This window comes from Vespa velutina, chromosome 3, assembly GCF_912470025.1.
Source record: "Vespa velutina chromosome 3, iVesVel2.1, whole genome shotgun sequence".
NCBI lineage: Eukaryota > Metazoa > Arthropoda > Insecta > Hymenoptera > Vespidae > Vespa > Vespa velutina.
This window is the reverse complement of record NC_062190.1, coordinates 9,234,767-9,252,266: the sequence shown is the minus strand read 5'-3', so window position 1 is coordinate 9,252,266 and position 17,500 is coordinate 9,234,767. Positions and strand designations below refer to the sequence as shown.

General features: G+C 31.4%; 1 protein-coding gene across 1 annotated transcript in view; it reads right to left on the bottom strand.

The window, feature by feature from the left end:
* LOC124947865 overlaps positions 1-17,500 on the bottom strand; it is a 74,700-nt gene that overhangs the window by 57,051 nt on the left and 149 nt on the right. Inside the window, exon 1 of the mRNA XM_047490576.1 lies at positions 15,913-17,500. This exon is cut by the window's right edge and continues 149 nt beyond it. Within this exon, the coding sequence (XP_047346532.1) occupies positions 15,913-15,953 (41 nt within the window). The 5' untranslated portion in view covers positions 15,954-17,500. The remainder of the gene's footprint in view (positions 1-15,912) is intronic.

The window sequence follows — 17,500 nt, the reverse complement described above, 5'->3', positions numbered from 1 at the left end:
AACTGCAAGTGTCGTAAAAGGGCGTCTCTCTAAAGAGAGGGTAGCTACGCAGATCTCTTTCTCTCTCTCTCTCTCTCTCTCTCTCTCTCTCTCTCTATCTCTTTCACGAAAAAGAGAGAGAGAGAGAGAGAGAGAGAGAGAGAGAAAGAAATAAAGAAGTCTTCCGGTCTCGAAGAAAATCAAGCTGTCGTAAAAGTCAGCTACGTCGATTTAACGATCGGCTTCGAACGAAGAAAGAGAGAAGGGATAACGGAAGAGAAGAGGTTACTTCCCCTTCGTATTCGAATAATATTTTATGGAGGTCTACGATGAATCCCCATGAACGCATGAACGAACCAAAACACATTTCTAAGCTCGCTGGAGTTTTTTATTTTTTTTTTAAGTTTATTTTCTCTCTCTCTCTCTCTCTCTCTCGTTTTCTCTTTCTTTCTTTCTTTCTTTCTTTCTTCCTTTTTCTTTTTTTTTTTCTATTATTCATTAACGATCGTAGGATATCCTCATTGGTTATATTCTATGGACACAGATTAGGCTTTCGTAGAATTATTTATGAGATCATCCTTCTTTCTGTATAAGTAATATAGTATATAAATATATATATATATATATATATATATATATATATATATATGTATGTATGTTGTTGTTGTTGTTCTTAGAGTATATTCTAACGAAGAGTTTTTTTTTCTATTCTTCTCTAACGACCCTTTAAACATTCCTCGAAGGTCGCAGTCATTGTTATTATAAGAGAGAATACGTTAAGAGGAAAAAAGATACACATATATACTCGTACACTGTCAGTAGATCGTGAACGGTCCTCGCGAAGGAATCCTCGTAAAATTTAATCTCGTGAGATAATCCAGAGTATCCTGAGATCTATAACATCCGTTTGTATTTAATTAACGTTTATTTCGCCCACTACGGATAACGCGATATATATTTTTTGTTTTTTTTTCTTTTTCTTTCTCTCTCTCTCTCTCTCTCTCTTTCTCTCTTTGTAACTTACACAATTCGAAGTATTATATTATAAAAAAAAAAAAAAATATATATATATATATATAATGATTAATTTCTGTCTTTTTTCATTTTCTTTCCCTTTATCTATTTTTCTTCCTTCCTCTTCTCACTTTCATTCATACGATCAGAAATTTCTATCAATTATAATGACAACTATTTATCTTTAAGACACTGTGAATATTTTCATTAATATAAATTGAATTTTAATTAATTAAATCAGAATTACGTCACTCGTATATATAAAACGTATCGATATTATATATTATAAATATCGATCGAACGTATATAAGTAATAAAATAATTTCATGAATAAATATGCGTGGCCGAATATATGTATTTTTTTTTTCTTTCTTTCTTTCTTTTCTCATCTTTGTGGTGGCCCTCTTTTTCTTTTCTCTTGATTTGAACAAAAAAAAAAAAAAAAAAAAAAGAAAAAATTAAAGAAGAAAGCAATTTTTCTTTTTCTCTTCTCTTTTATCGAGATCTAATTGCAGAATCGTTTTTTCATGAAGGGAACTCGATAAGTAGTTCAGTAAAAAGTTATATATATATATATATATATGTATGTATGTATGTATGTACGTATGTATGTATGTATGTATGTATGTATGTTTGTATGTATGTATGTCGAACGAGGACGTGTTATTCGTTCAGAACGCACAAGACATGGTTGGACGTTAACAACCGACCCTTCAAAACGAAATTACTTTAGCTTCGAGCGACAGTTTCGAGATATACCGACTTAATCTCGAACGTTTTACTTGGTTGCATAATAATGATCACGGGAGGAAACTCAGGAAAGCATCATTTCTCGTCCATGGATCTTCGGCGTATCGTTTGAGTACTAACTTAAGTAGATGCAAATGTTATTCCTGCGAACGAACTAAAGAGATAGAGATAGAAAGAGAGAGAGAGAGAAAGAGAGAGAGAATATCGCTATCTTCGTAAATTTTTTTTCTTCCTTCTTTTCAAATTTTTTTCATTTCTTCTTTTTATTATTATTATTATTATTATTATTATTATTATTATTATTATCATTATTATTATTAAAAATAAAACGGACAATCCCGATCGATAAATTATTTTTCCTCATTTCCACGTATAATGAGGAAAGAGGAATAAGTGAGAAAAAGAAGAGAAAAAAGAAAAAAGAAAAGAAAAAGAGAGAGAGAGAGAGAGAGAGGGAGAGGAAAAAAAAGAAAAAGAAAAAAATCGCTCAGAAAATTTTGTTAAAGAAGAGTTTACCGTTAAGCGCATAGACGAAGATAACTTCATTTCCATTGGACGATCTCTCTTGGCGAAGGTCAGCGCCACTTTGAAGGTCAAACGTATCCGCCTCTACTTAAGCGCGTCATCCCGAGAGATAGCTTTCTCTCTTTATCTTTCTTTTCGTTCGACACTATGTTATATATATATATATATATATATGTATGTATCTATTTATCTATTTATTTATCTACATATATATATATATATATATATATATATATATATATATATACATATATATACGTAGTAAATGTATACGTGCGTTAACATAAACGTGTAGATAGATATGGTATGCGTCTATCTATATGTGCGACACGGTAATTCGTTGCTCGAAGCGTGGAGATATGACGTAGAAAAAGGAAAAGAAAAAGGAAAAAAAAAGGAAAAAAAAGGGGCAAAGAGAAGTCGGAGAGGATAAAGGAGGTGAAGGAACAGGACGATGACTGGCCGAGCGAAGGCAACTCGATAGTAATTGCAACTTAGTCGAGTCATGGTCACGACGACAACGACAACGACAACGACAACGACAACGACGACGACGACGGCGACGACGACGACGACGACGACGACGACGAATAGGACGACAGTCAATGTCATTGTCCTTTCCATCGGCCTACTCCGCCTTACGTTTCTGAGACAACACGAAGGGTAAAAAAAGGTCGATTGTTCTTTCGTAGACAGGACGAAAGTACCACCAGACGGAAATATCTTGCCTTGGGGTACGTCCACATGAAAGAGGTTAAGGTCGTTTCTATGCTCAAGTTTTCTTTCTTTTCTTTTTTCCTCTTTTATCTCTCTTTTTTTTTTTTTTTTTTTTTTTTTTTTTTTTTTTTTTTTTTTATTTATTTAGTTATTCTTTATTTTTTCATTTATAAGAGAGAAAATAGGGAGAGAGAGAATATCTTTCTTTCGGGTTTTTTCCTTTTTTTCTTTTTTTTTTCTTTTATTTTTTTTTTTCCTTTTTTCATCCTTCTCGAACAAAAATTAATTCAATCAGATCTCTCTTTGGCTTATAATATTGCATCATATTATATTATATTATATTATATTATATTATATTATATTATAATAATAATAATATTAATTAATGTATATCTTTTAATAATTATATAGATAATAATAAGATGTATAATAATATAATATTGTCATAATATATGATTAATCTATTTTATTATATATTAGATAATTTATATTTTATAATCTTTTATGTATGATATATGAAATATGCGGAGTTATGAAAAAGTATGAAAAATGTATTTGCGTGACATCAAAGAATGCGTTACCAAACGTAATTAAAACGCATTAGGTAGTATATATATATATATATATATAAGCGACTTAATTACTAAGTTATGTTCCATCCTTTCTGTAAACGCATTCTTTAAGGTAGACGGCATTTGAGTTCGCGTGACATCATCGAGTTTACAATTATTATTTTAGTTTTTCTTTTCTTTACATTCGTTTTCTTTTCTATTTTTTTTTTTCTTCTACTTTTGTTTCTCGTTCTTTCTATTTTTTTCTTTTTAACGTGAGAGAATACTCAAGTATTCTCGGTAAATCGTTGATTCATGATTTCCCTTTGACGAGGGATAAATCATTTTGGTAATAACTATGGCATTCGAGAATTATTTACGATTTTTATTTTTGATTTCGTCTGTATTTATTTTTCTTCTTTCTCTTTCTCTCTCTCTCTCTCTCTCTCTCTCTCTACACGTTTTTGGATCGGTCAACATTGGTGTCATAATTCGAAAGACTCGAATTTCTTTTTATAATTTATAAATTCGTCCAGAGTTGCGTCTTTTGGACATTTTTCAGAGCGCGACTGATAACTCTAAGTAAAAAAAAAGAAGAAAAAAAAAAAAAGAAAGAAGAAAAAAGAAAAAAAAAAAAAGACAAATCAAAAGTATAAGAAACATTGATGATACCATAACACACCCGTGTTCACACGTTCATGTATTAAAATTAAATAATTATACCGAACGGAAACAATTATAATATGCAAATCGACGTAGTATCATATTATAAACGAGATAATTTCAACGTGAAAAATTTACATATTGTATATATTAATTTATTATCTTGATTAAGTGCTTCTTCCCGTTAAATAAAGTTTGTGACTGAGATTAACACGAATATTCGTGGAAAATGAGATCGTTTTAAGGATTCTTCTTGATGATAAAGAAACGACTTAAATAAAATACGTACATATGTAAATACACACACACACACACACACATATATATATATATATAGATATATTTGTACATATGTTTTTTACCTAGAACATACTACATATCTAATCATTTATTTGCGAGTGGATCTATCTTTCGTATTGAAAAAATTTATGTATATATGACTAGCATAAAATTAATCGGAAGTATGGCCCGTTCTAATCCCCCTTATCGCGATTGCGAATGATACCTCCTTGTATTTTGTCACTTGTCAGGATTTAACGGCACCTAATATATAAGGCCCACGAACGTTGAACCCATATTCTTGGCTAGTTGAACCTTATAATAGTTTCTTTCGTCTCTCTCTTTCTCTCTCTCTCTCTCTCTTTCTTTCTCTCTTGAAATTTCGTGACTCGTGTATTAAAGATATAAATTCATGAGAATTTACGAGGGAACCGAAACGAAAAAAAAAAAAAAAAGAAAAAAAAAAAGAAGAAAAGAAAAGAAAAACAAAGAACCGTTCTCTCTAACTAATTTTGAATTATTTTAATCGTTATAAATATTTCATCTACATTCCTTATATATAATAATATAATTAATATATATATATATAAGTATATATAAAGTCATATAAGAGAATAAATAAAATTAATTTGTATGAAATCGCGCGTGATTCCAACAAAATATTTTACGAGATCTCTCTCTCTCTCTCTCTCTCTCTCTCTCTCTCTCTCTCTCTATTTCCGCTTTATTATCACAGATGTAACGCTAAGCTTAGATATCAAATAGGAAGAGGATGATATAAACTCTCTTTATTTCTGTCTATCTCTTTCAATCTCTCTATCTCTCTTTCTCTCGCTCTTTTTCATTCTTTCGTATAAATACGCTACTGGAATTTCTTATTGAGTTATTATATTATACCGGAACCAATATAATACACCGTAAGATAGGCAGAATGACCAATAGGCGTTGCTACGTAAAGGAAAATGAAAAATAAGTAGAAGGGAAGGTACATACATCATTCGTGTGTCGATCGTTGCTTCGTCAACGACATATCGCGTACAAGATGCAAACCGACGTGTCGAGAGAAAAAGAGAAAGAAAGAGAGAGAGAGAGAGAGAGAGAGAGAGTGAGGATGCTGCGTGACAGTAATTTCCAGGCATATTCCATAACTTTTTCCATCTTGGTCGATATCCCGATAATATTTTTCTTGATTCAGTAAAATCACGTGATACCTTAGCACGATTAATAATAATACATTCGAGTAACACATAGGATCGTTTAATTTTGTTTATTTTTCATTTTTTTTCTTTTTTTTTATTTTTTTCTTTTCACGTGATTTTATTTCTATGTCTTTTTGTAATATTTTCTTTTTCTTTTTTTTTTTTTTTTTCTTTTTAGTTCGCTTTTAAAAGATAAAATAAAAATACTTCAAGATAATACGTTAAACATTGTTTAAACGAACGCACACTAAACCATTCGATAAGTCATCGTCGTTTAGATCAATAGGTACGATTAATTCGAGTTACGAGATATGGATCTTTAGAAGGAGCGTTTTGATTTTATTAGATAGATCGAAGTACTACGAGTGACGTGCAATAAGTTAAAATGATTTCTTCTTCCATTTTTATATATCTAAATGAGAAAGAGAGAGAGAGAGAGAGAGAGAGAGAGAGAGAGAGAGAGAGATCAGTTTATGTAAATACACACATATACATATACATATATATATATATATACATAATCGATATGCATAGAACAATGAAAGGATTGTTGAAATGAACGTAATCGATGTTATCGTATTTTCAAGAACATAACTATAATCTAGATCCATTCGGAGAATAGTAAAGGAATCGTGTACGAGTGATATCGATCGATAGTCGATCGTTCTAGATCAAACTATCGTGTTATTTCATAGTACGAAGTATAATAACAAGAAGAAAAGAGAGAGAGGATTCTCTCGAAAGGATTCACTTCGGTAAGCAACCGTTTATTATCGCCGGCTGATAAATTTTAATGCATCGAATAGCCCAAGGACGATTATGCGAGATATATTCCAGAGTTCATCCGACGATATGTAAATGTCGCTTGGGGTTTCTCTAACGCAGTGTTTCCCAACATTACGGTTAATACGTAAGAATATCATGAATAGGGTCGAATGGTCGAAGGTATTGAAGAGGTGATTAGGTTTAATACGATACCACTGAAGGATATAATAATCTAAAATTTATATTCCTTGGGGAGAGTTAAATTAATCAAAAAAAAAAAAAAAAAAATAAAAGAAGAAAAAAAGAAAAGAAAAAGAAGAAAAAAAGACAAAAATAATGATAATAAATATATAAAGTATTTATTTATGATTAAATTCTTTCAAAAATCGTTTGATTATTATGCCATTGATGATGGCATTAAAATCAATCAACGATGATGTGAAAAGGATTGGGAAACACTGCCATAATGTTACACATTAAACACATACACGCATACATATATATATATATATATATATATATATATATATGTATATATATATGTATGTATGTATATATGTATGTATGTATATATATATTGAAGATTATTGAAATTCTCTCGAGGTAAGAAAAATTTCGAAATAACCAACAATTTTCGATAACTTACGGGTGGCCCAACGACGTTAAATGTATTCTCTCTCTCTCTCTCTCTCTCTCTCTCTCTCTGTCTGTCTGTCTCTCTTTTTATCTTTTTAAAAATTCCCAAACGCTCGAAGGTAGCCAAGAAGAAAGAATAAGTTGGCCCCGGGTAAAATGTAAGAGACAGGGATAAGAAAAGAAAATACTAAAAAGAACAAAAAAAATACAAAAAGAAAAAGAAAAAAGAAAAAGAAAAAATAATAAAAGGAAATGAAAGAATAACAAAAAAAAAAAATGGATAAAAAAATACAGACTAAAGGTAGTAATGTAGAACCTTCAATCTTCGTAATATATGTAAGTTTATTATTAGACATCATTGAAATATCGAATTTTTCGCTATCGTCGATTTTTCAAAAATTATCCTTTAACATTTCGACGTGTGTTTTTACATTAGTTTTGCACGATGTCGAGCATATAAAGTGAGTAAACATTTTTCATACGACCTTGAAACCTTAATCCCCTTTTAGGGTTATACTTGATTCCATGGAAATCGTTCTATATGAGGAGAACCGATAATACTTGTTGTTAGAGAATATCAATTAGAAATTTTTCCTTTTCGTTCTGAACGAAAAAAAAACAAAAAAAAACAAAAGACAAAAAAAAAAAGAAAAAAAGAAAAGAGAAAAGCAAAAAAGAAGAAAGAAGAAGAATCTTTTTCTTCCGATTTTTTCTTCCTTCTTTATTCTTTTGTTTTTGTTTTGTTTTGTTTTGTTTTTTTCTCAATTTTTCTTTTCATCAATCAAAAAATCAACCGCGCACACTTTCTCGCGGTCCACATTGTCCGATTATATCCTTTTCCTTTTCTACTCTTTCGTTTATTCTATTTTTCTGTTTTCTTTTGTTTTCTTGTTTCTTTTCTTTTTTTTTCTTTTTTTTTTCTTTTTTTTTTTCTTTTTTTCGTTCGAAGATCCACAAGAAGCAGAAGAAGAACAAACTCAGTCAGAGAATTTCCTCCCTCGAAAGATTATTCTCACACGAAAGCGTAACAATTCAATTTGATCGTGGTTCTTTATGTTAGTACTATTTTTTTTTCTTCTTTTTTTTTCTTTTTGTTTTTTTTTTCTTTTTTCAAAGAACAAGAAGAAGGAAAAAAGAAAGAAAGGAACGAACAAAAAGGAAAAGAGGAAAAAATAATAGGGGGGAAAAAAGAAAAAGAGAAATGAGAATGTGAGAAAAAGTACACCCGTGTCTTTATCTGTAATCGGTTGGAACGCAAGAGAGGAATCGCGCGAATTGAAGAAGAAAGAAGAAGGAAGAAAGAAGAAGAAGAAGAAGAAAGGAGAAGAAGGAAGAAAAAGAGGATGAAGGAGAAGGGGTAAGAGAGGAAAAAAAAAGAGGAAAGAAAAAGAATACACGTCGAGAGAAAACGAAAGCAGCATCACGAAGCAGTAGAAAGATTTTTCCGCGAATTTCACGCATCGCGAAGCACGTCGCGTGACGCCACGACGAAGACGAAGACGACACTGTTTTTATCTTTTTCTTGGTCTTCTTCTATCTCTCTCTCTCTCTCTCTCTCTCTCTCTCTCTCTCTCTCTCTCTCTCTTTCTCTTTCTTTTTTTGCGAATTCGACTTTTGCATTTTATTTCAATTTTTCAGTCAAAAAGCGAAATAAGAAATGTGACTTAAGTCGTAGACATATATATATATATATATATATCTGTGTACAATATTCTATATGTATATATATATTTTTTTTTTGATTACAATTTTCTTTTCATTTTGAATTCAAATAATTTTTCGTAATTATTTGAGAGTTCGCCTTTATTCGAAAAATGGAACGAATAAATGTTTTTTTTCATTTAAATAAATGTTATTATCTTTGGTTATGCGAATAAATGATATATTCAATTCTACTTCTTTTTTTCTTTTTTTATATTTTTTATAATTATTTTAAATCATTTTTATAATTATTCGTACGTTCAGCCTTATCAAAAGAATAGATAAAGAAGCTTCATTTATATACATATAAATATATATTTCTCATTTTCTTATGTACAATATAATAAAATAAATGATAAATTCAATTCTTTTTTTACATCAATGACAGATCATTTTTATAATTAATCGGACCATTAAAAAAAGAAAAAAAACAAAAGAAAAAAAAAACAAAAATGAATGATAGAAGAGAAAAGAAAAGAGAGAAAAAAAAAGAAAAGAAAATTACGAATGATTGCCGAACCTTCATAAAATATTTCAAAATTCATATTTTATCTTCAACGAGTAGAGATAACTATTGTTCGTTGAAAGGGATATTACGTTCGTATGAATAATCTCTATATAAAAAGAACGCTCATCAAAAAAAAAAAAAAACCACAGAAAAAAAAAAAAAAGAAAAGAGAGACATAGAGATTTACAAAAATGAAAGAAAGACGGATAAAAGATAAATTGATCTATGAGATCGTCGAAGCTTCCTTTTTCGCATGTCAAATTATATTTCTAAAGAATCTGGCCAAGCAATTTTGCTAATTGCAAAATTTAACGAGGAGGAAAGACCAAGTGTGCATACCCAAAGGGAAATGATTATATAGATAGATAGATAGAGTGAGAGAGAGAGAGAGAGAGAGAGAGAGAGAGAGAGAAGGAGATAATAAATGATAGGAAGAATGACGAGCAATAGCGATCGATATATATCTTCTTATTTTAAATCGTAAACTTTTAATCGCATTCTATTTGAAGAAAGGCAAGAAACTTCCTGAGTCTCAATTTAAATTAATACACGACGATGCATCCTTTCTCTCTCTCGTAGGGTGTTTACTAATTCTTGGAATTAGCTCTCTGATAGAAGAGAAAAAAAAACAAACAAACAAAAAGAGAAATAAAAAGAAAAAAAAAGGGATAAAGAGAAAAAGACGGAGAGAGAGAGAGAGAGAGAGAGAGATATTTCTAAAATTAGTTAATATTTATGATACAAATAAGTTAGTCCTCGTAAAATCAATGACATTCCTATCTAATTCGTTTGAAAATCGCGCTCTTCTTTTCTTTTTTCTTCTCTTTTCTTTTTATTCTTTTTTTCTTTTTTCTTTCTTTTTTTTTTGTTTAGCTTTTTTTTTTTTATCGCGCAATCAAAGAGATAAATACCACTAACTCTACTAATTATCTTTCCTACCGTTTCCGTCTTCCTACTCTTCCTTATCATCATCGTCATCATTATCATCATCATCATCATCATCATCATCATGATTATCATCATTATCATCTTTCTCTTCTATTCATATTTCAAAAATAGATCCTAAAGTCACCTCCTTCGATCACCTATTTTAACCGTAAAATTTGCTCGCTAAAGGTCAATAAGAGAGACAGAGAGAGAGAGAGAGAGAGAGAGAGAGAGAGAGAGAATAAGAGGCGATGTTTAAATACTAACATCAGGTAACTCGATCACGCTTTAATTATTTCCGTTATTAGCAGAATGATAGTCAAAGTTTTGTATCTCTTTCTCTCTCTCTCTCTCTCTCTCTCTCTCTATCTCTCTCTTTCTCTCTTGGATAATTCGTTTCTATGAGACGTAATGATTACCACCGGACTAATTATCTTTTTACAGCTTTTAGCACGAATTCTTCTTTTTTCCATTTTTTCGTTTTTGTTCTTCTCTCTCTCTCTCTCTCTCTCTTTTTTTTTTTATACCACACAGGTAGATATATATACATACATATTAATTTCTACATTTTTGCGAGTTACTGTTTCTCGGATAAATAATTATGTATCTACATACGTACATACATACATACATACATATATACATCCATTCATCCGTACATACATACACACACACACACACACACACACACATACACGTACACGTACACGTACACATACACACACACAAAAATTTACTCACATAAATATATACATACATTCGTACATTTATATATGCATAGATATATAAATACGTACGTACGTACGATACGATATGATCCATGAAATAGAGAAGAAAATATATATGTATATATATATAAAAAAAAAAGAGAAAGAGAAAGAGAGAGAGAAGGAGAAAGAAATAAATAGATACAAGACGGTAGATAAAGCGAACTGTAAGAACTAGCTGTAAATTAACCACACACGATCGCTGCTCGGCTCGTCTCCTTCTAAGCTCGTTCTACGGCGTTACCTTCTCTGATCCTGTCGTTTCGAGGCATGTATATCTTCTCGAACGCGTGCGCACTCGACTAAATCTAAAGAGAAACGATGATGATGACGACGAAGACGTCGACGACGACGACGACGACGACGACGACGACGTGCAAATTTCATTACGTTCTATGGGTATGTGTGTGTGTGATATTTCTAAGTTCTCATACTCTCATATCTATTCATTTCATTTACTTCCCCCCCCCCTCTCTCACTCTCTCTCTCTCTATCTCTCTCTCTCTCTCTCTCTCTCTTTCTCTATTTTTCACCCTTTTTGTATCCCTTTAAAATCTACGATATATAATATTTCTATCTATTAAAATCTAATAAAGTCTGTTATAATTTAATATTAATCCATTGACTCATTTTACACGTGCAATTTCATTTTATTAGATTGATTCAAATCGTACGATGACACGCGACACGTGTACGAATAATATTAATCCTTTACAGATTGCTCATATTTCTTGTTTTCTTTTTTTTTTCTTTTTTTTTTTTTCTTTTTTTTTTTACCTTCTTTATTTCTTAGCTTTTTTCTTTTTCTCTTTTTCTTTTTTTTTTTTTTTTTGTTCTAGTTTCCAATGAGCAGCGAGGAAAAAAAAAAAAGAAAAGAAAAAAGAAAGAAGGAAAATAATCTTCCCTCGTAATTATACTCGATGATAATTATAATAAAATATTAATTAATATTTTTTATTAGGACAATTTAAAAACTTAACAAGGCGATATTATTGATTGAGATGTGCAAATGATTAGATTCATTGTGAAAAAAGAAAAAAATTATTATCATTTTTTTTTTTTTTTTTTTTTTTTTTTTTTTTTTTATAAAAGACGTTTCACGCGCACACACACACACACACACACACACATAAAAACATACGTATGAATATACTCGTTATTATTTAATATTGTTAAAGAATAAAATCGTAAAGAATGTTTTTCTCTAAGGAAAGGAAATATCGTAAAAAAAGTAAATTGCAGATAGAATACTCTGCATAGGGACACATGGAAAAATCGTATACGCAAAACAGTGTAAGATTCTACCCTAGAGTGCACTGTGGTTAATGTCCCGTTTGATTGGTCGCCGATAGGATATAGTACGTGATCGTGGTGAAAGATCCGATCTGCAACGCACCAAAGATCAAGGCCAACGTCACCACTCTCTCGATCGATCGATCGATCGATCGATCGGTTCTTTGATCCATCCATCCTTTCATTCTCTCTCTCTCTCTCCCCCTCTCTTTCTCTCTCTCTCTCTCTCTCTCTCTCTCTGTCTCATAAAATCGATTCTTTTTTTCTTTCCCTTTTTTATCAATTGATATTCATTCATTGTAATAATTTCCAAGAATTTTTTATTTATTTATTTATTTATTTATTCAGATTTATTTCTTTTCCCTTTTTCCTTGCATAATCTTCAAGAAATTTTATGACGATTTAAACGCAAATAAGATTCGTTCGTACATACGATAGTATTTCTTAATGAATCGTTTTGTCTCTTTTTCGTTTTTTATTATGTTTTTCTTTTTCTTTTTTTCTTCTTTTTCTTTTTTTTCTTTTCTTTTTCTTTTTCATATAATTAAGAAAATTCTATAATGATCGAAATGAAGATGAGACTCGTTCACGCTTTCGAAGAATTTCTTAATTAATTGTTTATTTTCCTTCCTTTTCTCTCTCTCTCTCTCTCTCTCTCTCTCTCTCTCTCTCGCTCTCTCTTTTCAACTTTTATTTCGTTTACGCATAATTACGGAAAATTTTATAACTCGATCGAAATGAAGATAAGATTCTTACGGAGAATCTTAATGGTACTTGGCATCAAAATTAATACATCCTCTCTTTCCTATACCAACTCTATTTATAAACGACCATTCAGGATAAATATAAAGAGGATAGAGGAATTTGCGAGCCTCCTCCTCCTCCTCCCACCCTCCCCTACCCCTCCCCATCCCCCCCCCACCTGTTCTTTTAAACTCGAGAAATATAATCGTGTAGAAGTGAGCACAACGAATATGTACATACTTTCATATATATATATATATATATATATATATATATAATATGAGAAGAATCGAGATTCCTCGAGAATTTGTATTCAGTCGATCCTCTGTAACATTCTTTTCAAAGATTAATTTCAATAATTAGAGAGTTATAATGTACCTCTTTATATCGCTAAATTGAATCCAGTTTAAATTCATAGGTAGTGAATAAACACACGTACAAATAAAAAATAGAAACAAAAGAAGAAGAAGAAGAAGAAGAAGAACAACAACAACAACAACAAAAAGAAAGAGAGAGAGAGAGAGAGAGAGAGAGAGAGAGAAATGCGGCAAAGTAAATAACATTGAAAAAAAAAATTATCGAGATAGTTATCCGGGGAAAGGGGGGGGGGAGAGGAGGGGGAGGGAGGAGAGGAGGTAAGGGGGGAATGAAATTAATTTTACTATAGAACAAAGGAGTACGTATAATAATACAAAGAGGCGGGTAGGGGTGGGGGGAGGGGGGCTTCGGTATCTTATCGATCAGAAATTAAAATGATTATACTTTGAAATTGATTCTGTAGGAAGGTTCATCACGCCTACGCTACTTTACGTTTCTCTTTCTTTAATATTATTTTATTATTATTATTATTATTATTATTATTATTATTATTATTATTTTCTTTTTTTTTTTCTTTTATTATTATTGTTCTTTTTTTTTTTTTTTCTTTTTATATGTATATATTCTTCATCGTTCCACTATCCTCCCTCTCTCTCTCTCTCTCTCTCTTTCTCTCTCTCGTTCGTTAACGTTCCAAGGCAATAGTATATCCAGCTATAATAATATCGCGTGTAAGCGAATATCTAGGATTGGCAACGCCCTCGCGCGAACCATCGAGTTCGCGTAATCGCGATGCCTGATGCCTGATGAAGGAAGAAGGTCTACAAAGATGACTCTCGGTCTGTACCAAGTTGGATGAAGAGAAAACTATCGTAACGGCATCATCATCGGCCCGTTGCCGTGGTAGAGGTATGCGGATAACGATTGTCCTTTCTTCGGATCGTAACGTCCACGATGAGATACGAACTTGGCAATATTTATTTTTCCTCTTTCGCAACGGTACGTACTTTAGTTAGTTAGTTAGTTAATTAGTTACTTACTTACTTACTTACTTATTTATTTATTTATTTATTTATTTATTTATTTATTTACTTCGACGTTTCAAACGAGAAAGAAAAATGATTGTAGATTTCTTTTTCTTCATTTTTCTTTTCTTTTACTTTTTTAACGTCTAATGGAAGGAAACAAACCTAATGCAATTGACGATACTCGTTTGACGTAAATTCGGAAATAGGATGATGAAAAAAATAAATAAATAAATAAATCGTTCGATCAATGAATGAATGAATGAATGAATGAATGAATGAATGAATGAACGAACGAACGAACTAACGAATGAATGAATGAATGAATGAATGAATGAATGAATGAGCGGATGGATGGATGAATGAATGAATGAACGAATGAACGGATGGATGGATGAATGAATGAAAGAATGAATGTAAGAATGAATGAAAGAATGAATGAACGAATGAATGAATGTATGAATGAATTATTGATAGAGAGGATAAGATAGTATTAAAAGGTGATGATAATAATTTACGAGAGAATACACTACGGATGAAAGAAAATAAATGAATTAAATAATGAGGAAGGTGTATTTCGGTCGAAAACTTACGACTTCCCTTGGTCGTACGAGTTTCTAACAGGAAGAATGTTAATCTCTTTATCTTTCTCTTTATCTCTCTCTCTCTCTCTCTCTCTCTCTCTCTCTCTCTCTTGGATGATCGTTAGATCATTAACAAAAAAATAAAAAGGAAGAGAAATAAAAGAGGAAGAATGAAGTCTATTAAAAATGATTTCCCATATAATCTATATACCTACATACACATATGTGTGATGCTAATAGTAATAGTAAGTATAAAAGAAATATGATAATAAGAAGATGCACCTACATATATATGCATATACATGTACATACATATACATATACATATATATGTATATATATATATATATATAGGAGTGTCTTTATTTAGTTATTCTTTGTATGAGTGAGAAGGATTCGAATAGCTCTTTAACCGGATAATAGATTAACGAGATACAGGAGTTTCACGGTGGATGCATTCGCTTCTAATGGATTACGTATTTTTGATAGATTCCAATGTTATCTATCAGGAGAATCTTCTCTCTCTCTCTCTCTCTCTCTCTCTCTCTCTTTCTCTCTCTCTTTCTAATCGATCGATTTCTCCAAAGGGATTATCATAGTCAAGATTATTATATTAGTCCGCGTAATTAATTTGACCGAAAAGAAGTTTACGGATAAATAAAAATTGAAAATCAATAAGAATAATAGAAAAGAAAAGAAAAAAAGAAAAAAGTAAAAATTAGAAGAAGATTTGCCACTTGATGAAGAGAATGCATTTATCATGTGTTTCGTTAGAAATATAATAGAATATTTAAAAAGCTAATGATTCATATCTGTACGATATAATGAGATAAACTCGTGATTGAATTAGTTTATGTATTATCGTAAGAAAGGCAAATAATAATAATAATAATTATTATTATTATTATAATAATAATTATAATTATAATAAATTAAATATGTAATAAAAATGGATATATTTACTTACAATCTGATAGTCCAGTCCATCTTAATTCCAGCGATGTTCATCCTGCTTCTTCCTTTTTCTCTTTCTATCGATTTTTTCCGCCTCTTGTTATCTCTTTCTATCTCTCTCTCTCTTTCTCTCTAGCGTTGGCCGATGTAAAGAAGAAGATGATCTCGTCTTTCTTCCGTTCTCCGATGTAACACGTCTCTCTCTCTCTCTCTCTCTCTCTCTCTCTCTCTCTCTCTATCTCTCTCTTTCTCTTCGTTGATTTCGCTCACGAATCACAGAACACTTCTTCGGCGTTGAAAACGAAAGGTCCGTGTGTGTGAGAGCGCGCGCGCGCGTAAATATATATATATATATGTGTATATATATATATATATATATACGTATGTATATATCTCGACCGGTGCCCGTTACTATACTTTCGATTCGTTTGTATAGGTGATACACGAGAATCGCATGCGTTTCCGCACACACCACTTTTCCTTGAGGCGAACGATTTCGTTATACTACTACTACTACTACTACTATTATTATTATTATTATTATTATTATTATTATTATTGTTATTATTATTATTATTACTATTACTACTGTACGGCTGTTACTAGTTGTATTAATACTAATACTAGTATATTACTGTGTTCGTATTATACTGTGTGAAGTCCTTTTGACTGCTTCTTCTTCTTTTTCTTCTTCTTTTTCTACTTCTTTTCTGACTACTTCTTCATCTACTTTTTCTTCTACTTCTACTTCTTCTTTTCTTCCACTAGCGCGTATCGGAGGGATCCGGAAGTACCGAAGTAGTAATAGTAGTTGGCGATGGTGATGATGATAGTACGGTAAAAGAGAACGTTCCTGTCTCCAGCCAACATCTATCTTTTTCTTACACACGTTGTTATAACATACGTATATAAGAGATAGACTACTATATGTGTCCTCGTAGTTATTCTCCTCTTCCTCCGTCCTCCTTCTCTATTTTTTTCTTCTTTCTTTACTTTCTTCTCTTTTCGTTATTTCCTTTCTCTCCCTCTCTCTCTCTCTCTCTCTCTTTCTCTCTTTCTCTCTCTCTCTCTCTCTCTCTCTCTCTGTTCCTTAATATCACGTCTTCTTTCGTGTTCTACGTCAGAGAGAAGGAAAGAAAGAAAGATAGTTAGATAGATAGATGGATGAATAGATGGAAAGAGAGAGAGAGAGAAAGAAAGAAAGAAAGAAAGGAAGAGTGAGAGAAAGAAAGAGAGAAATAATAATAATAATAATAATAAATAAAAAAGATAAAAGAAATGGGAATGACGTAGAAATTAATTTGGAACAATGATGACGTTAAATCTAATCCTTCGTAATGAAACTATGATTGGTGGTTGAAAATTGGAGCAACAAACGACGGAGTTGAAGTTCTGTTCAAGTTCCCGTGATCGTCGTTAGGCACTCTCTGGACGTAAGATATTCGCGCTAAGATAGTTGCCGCTCGTCTTCCACGGGTACGCGAAAGGTGGGAAGAGATGAGTGAAGTTGGAGGAGGTGGAGGTGGATCTATAAGAGGTGGTGGTAATAGTAGAAAGGAGGGTGGTGGTGGTGATGGTGGTGGTGGTGGTGATGGTTGGTA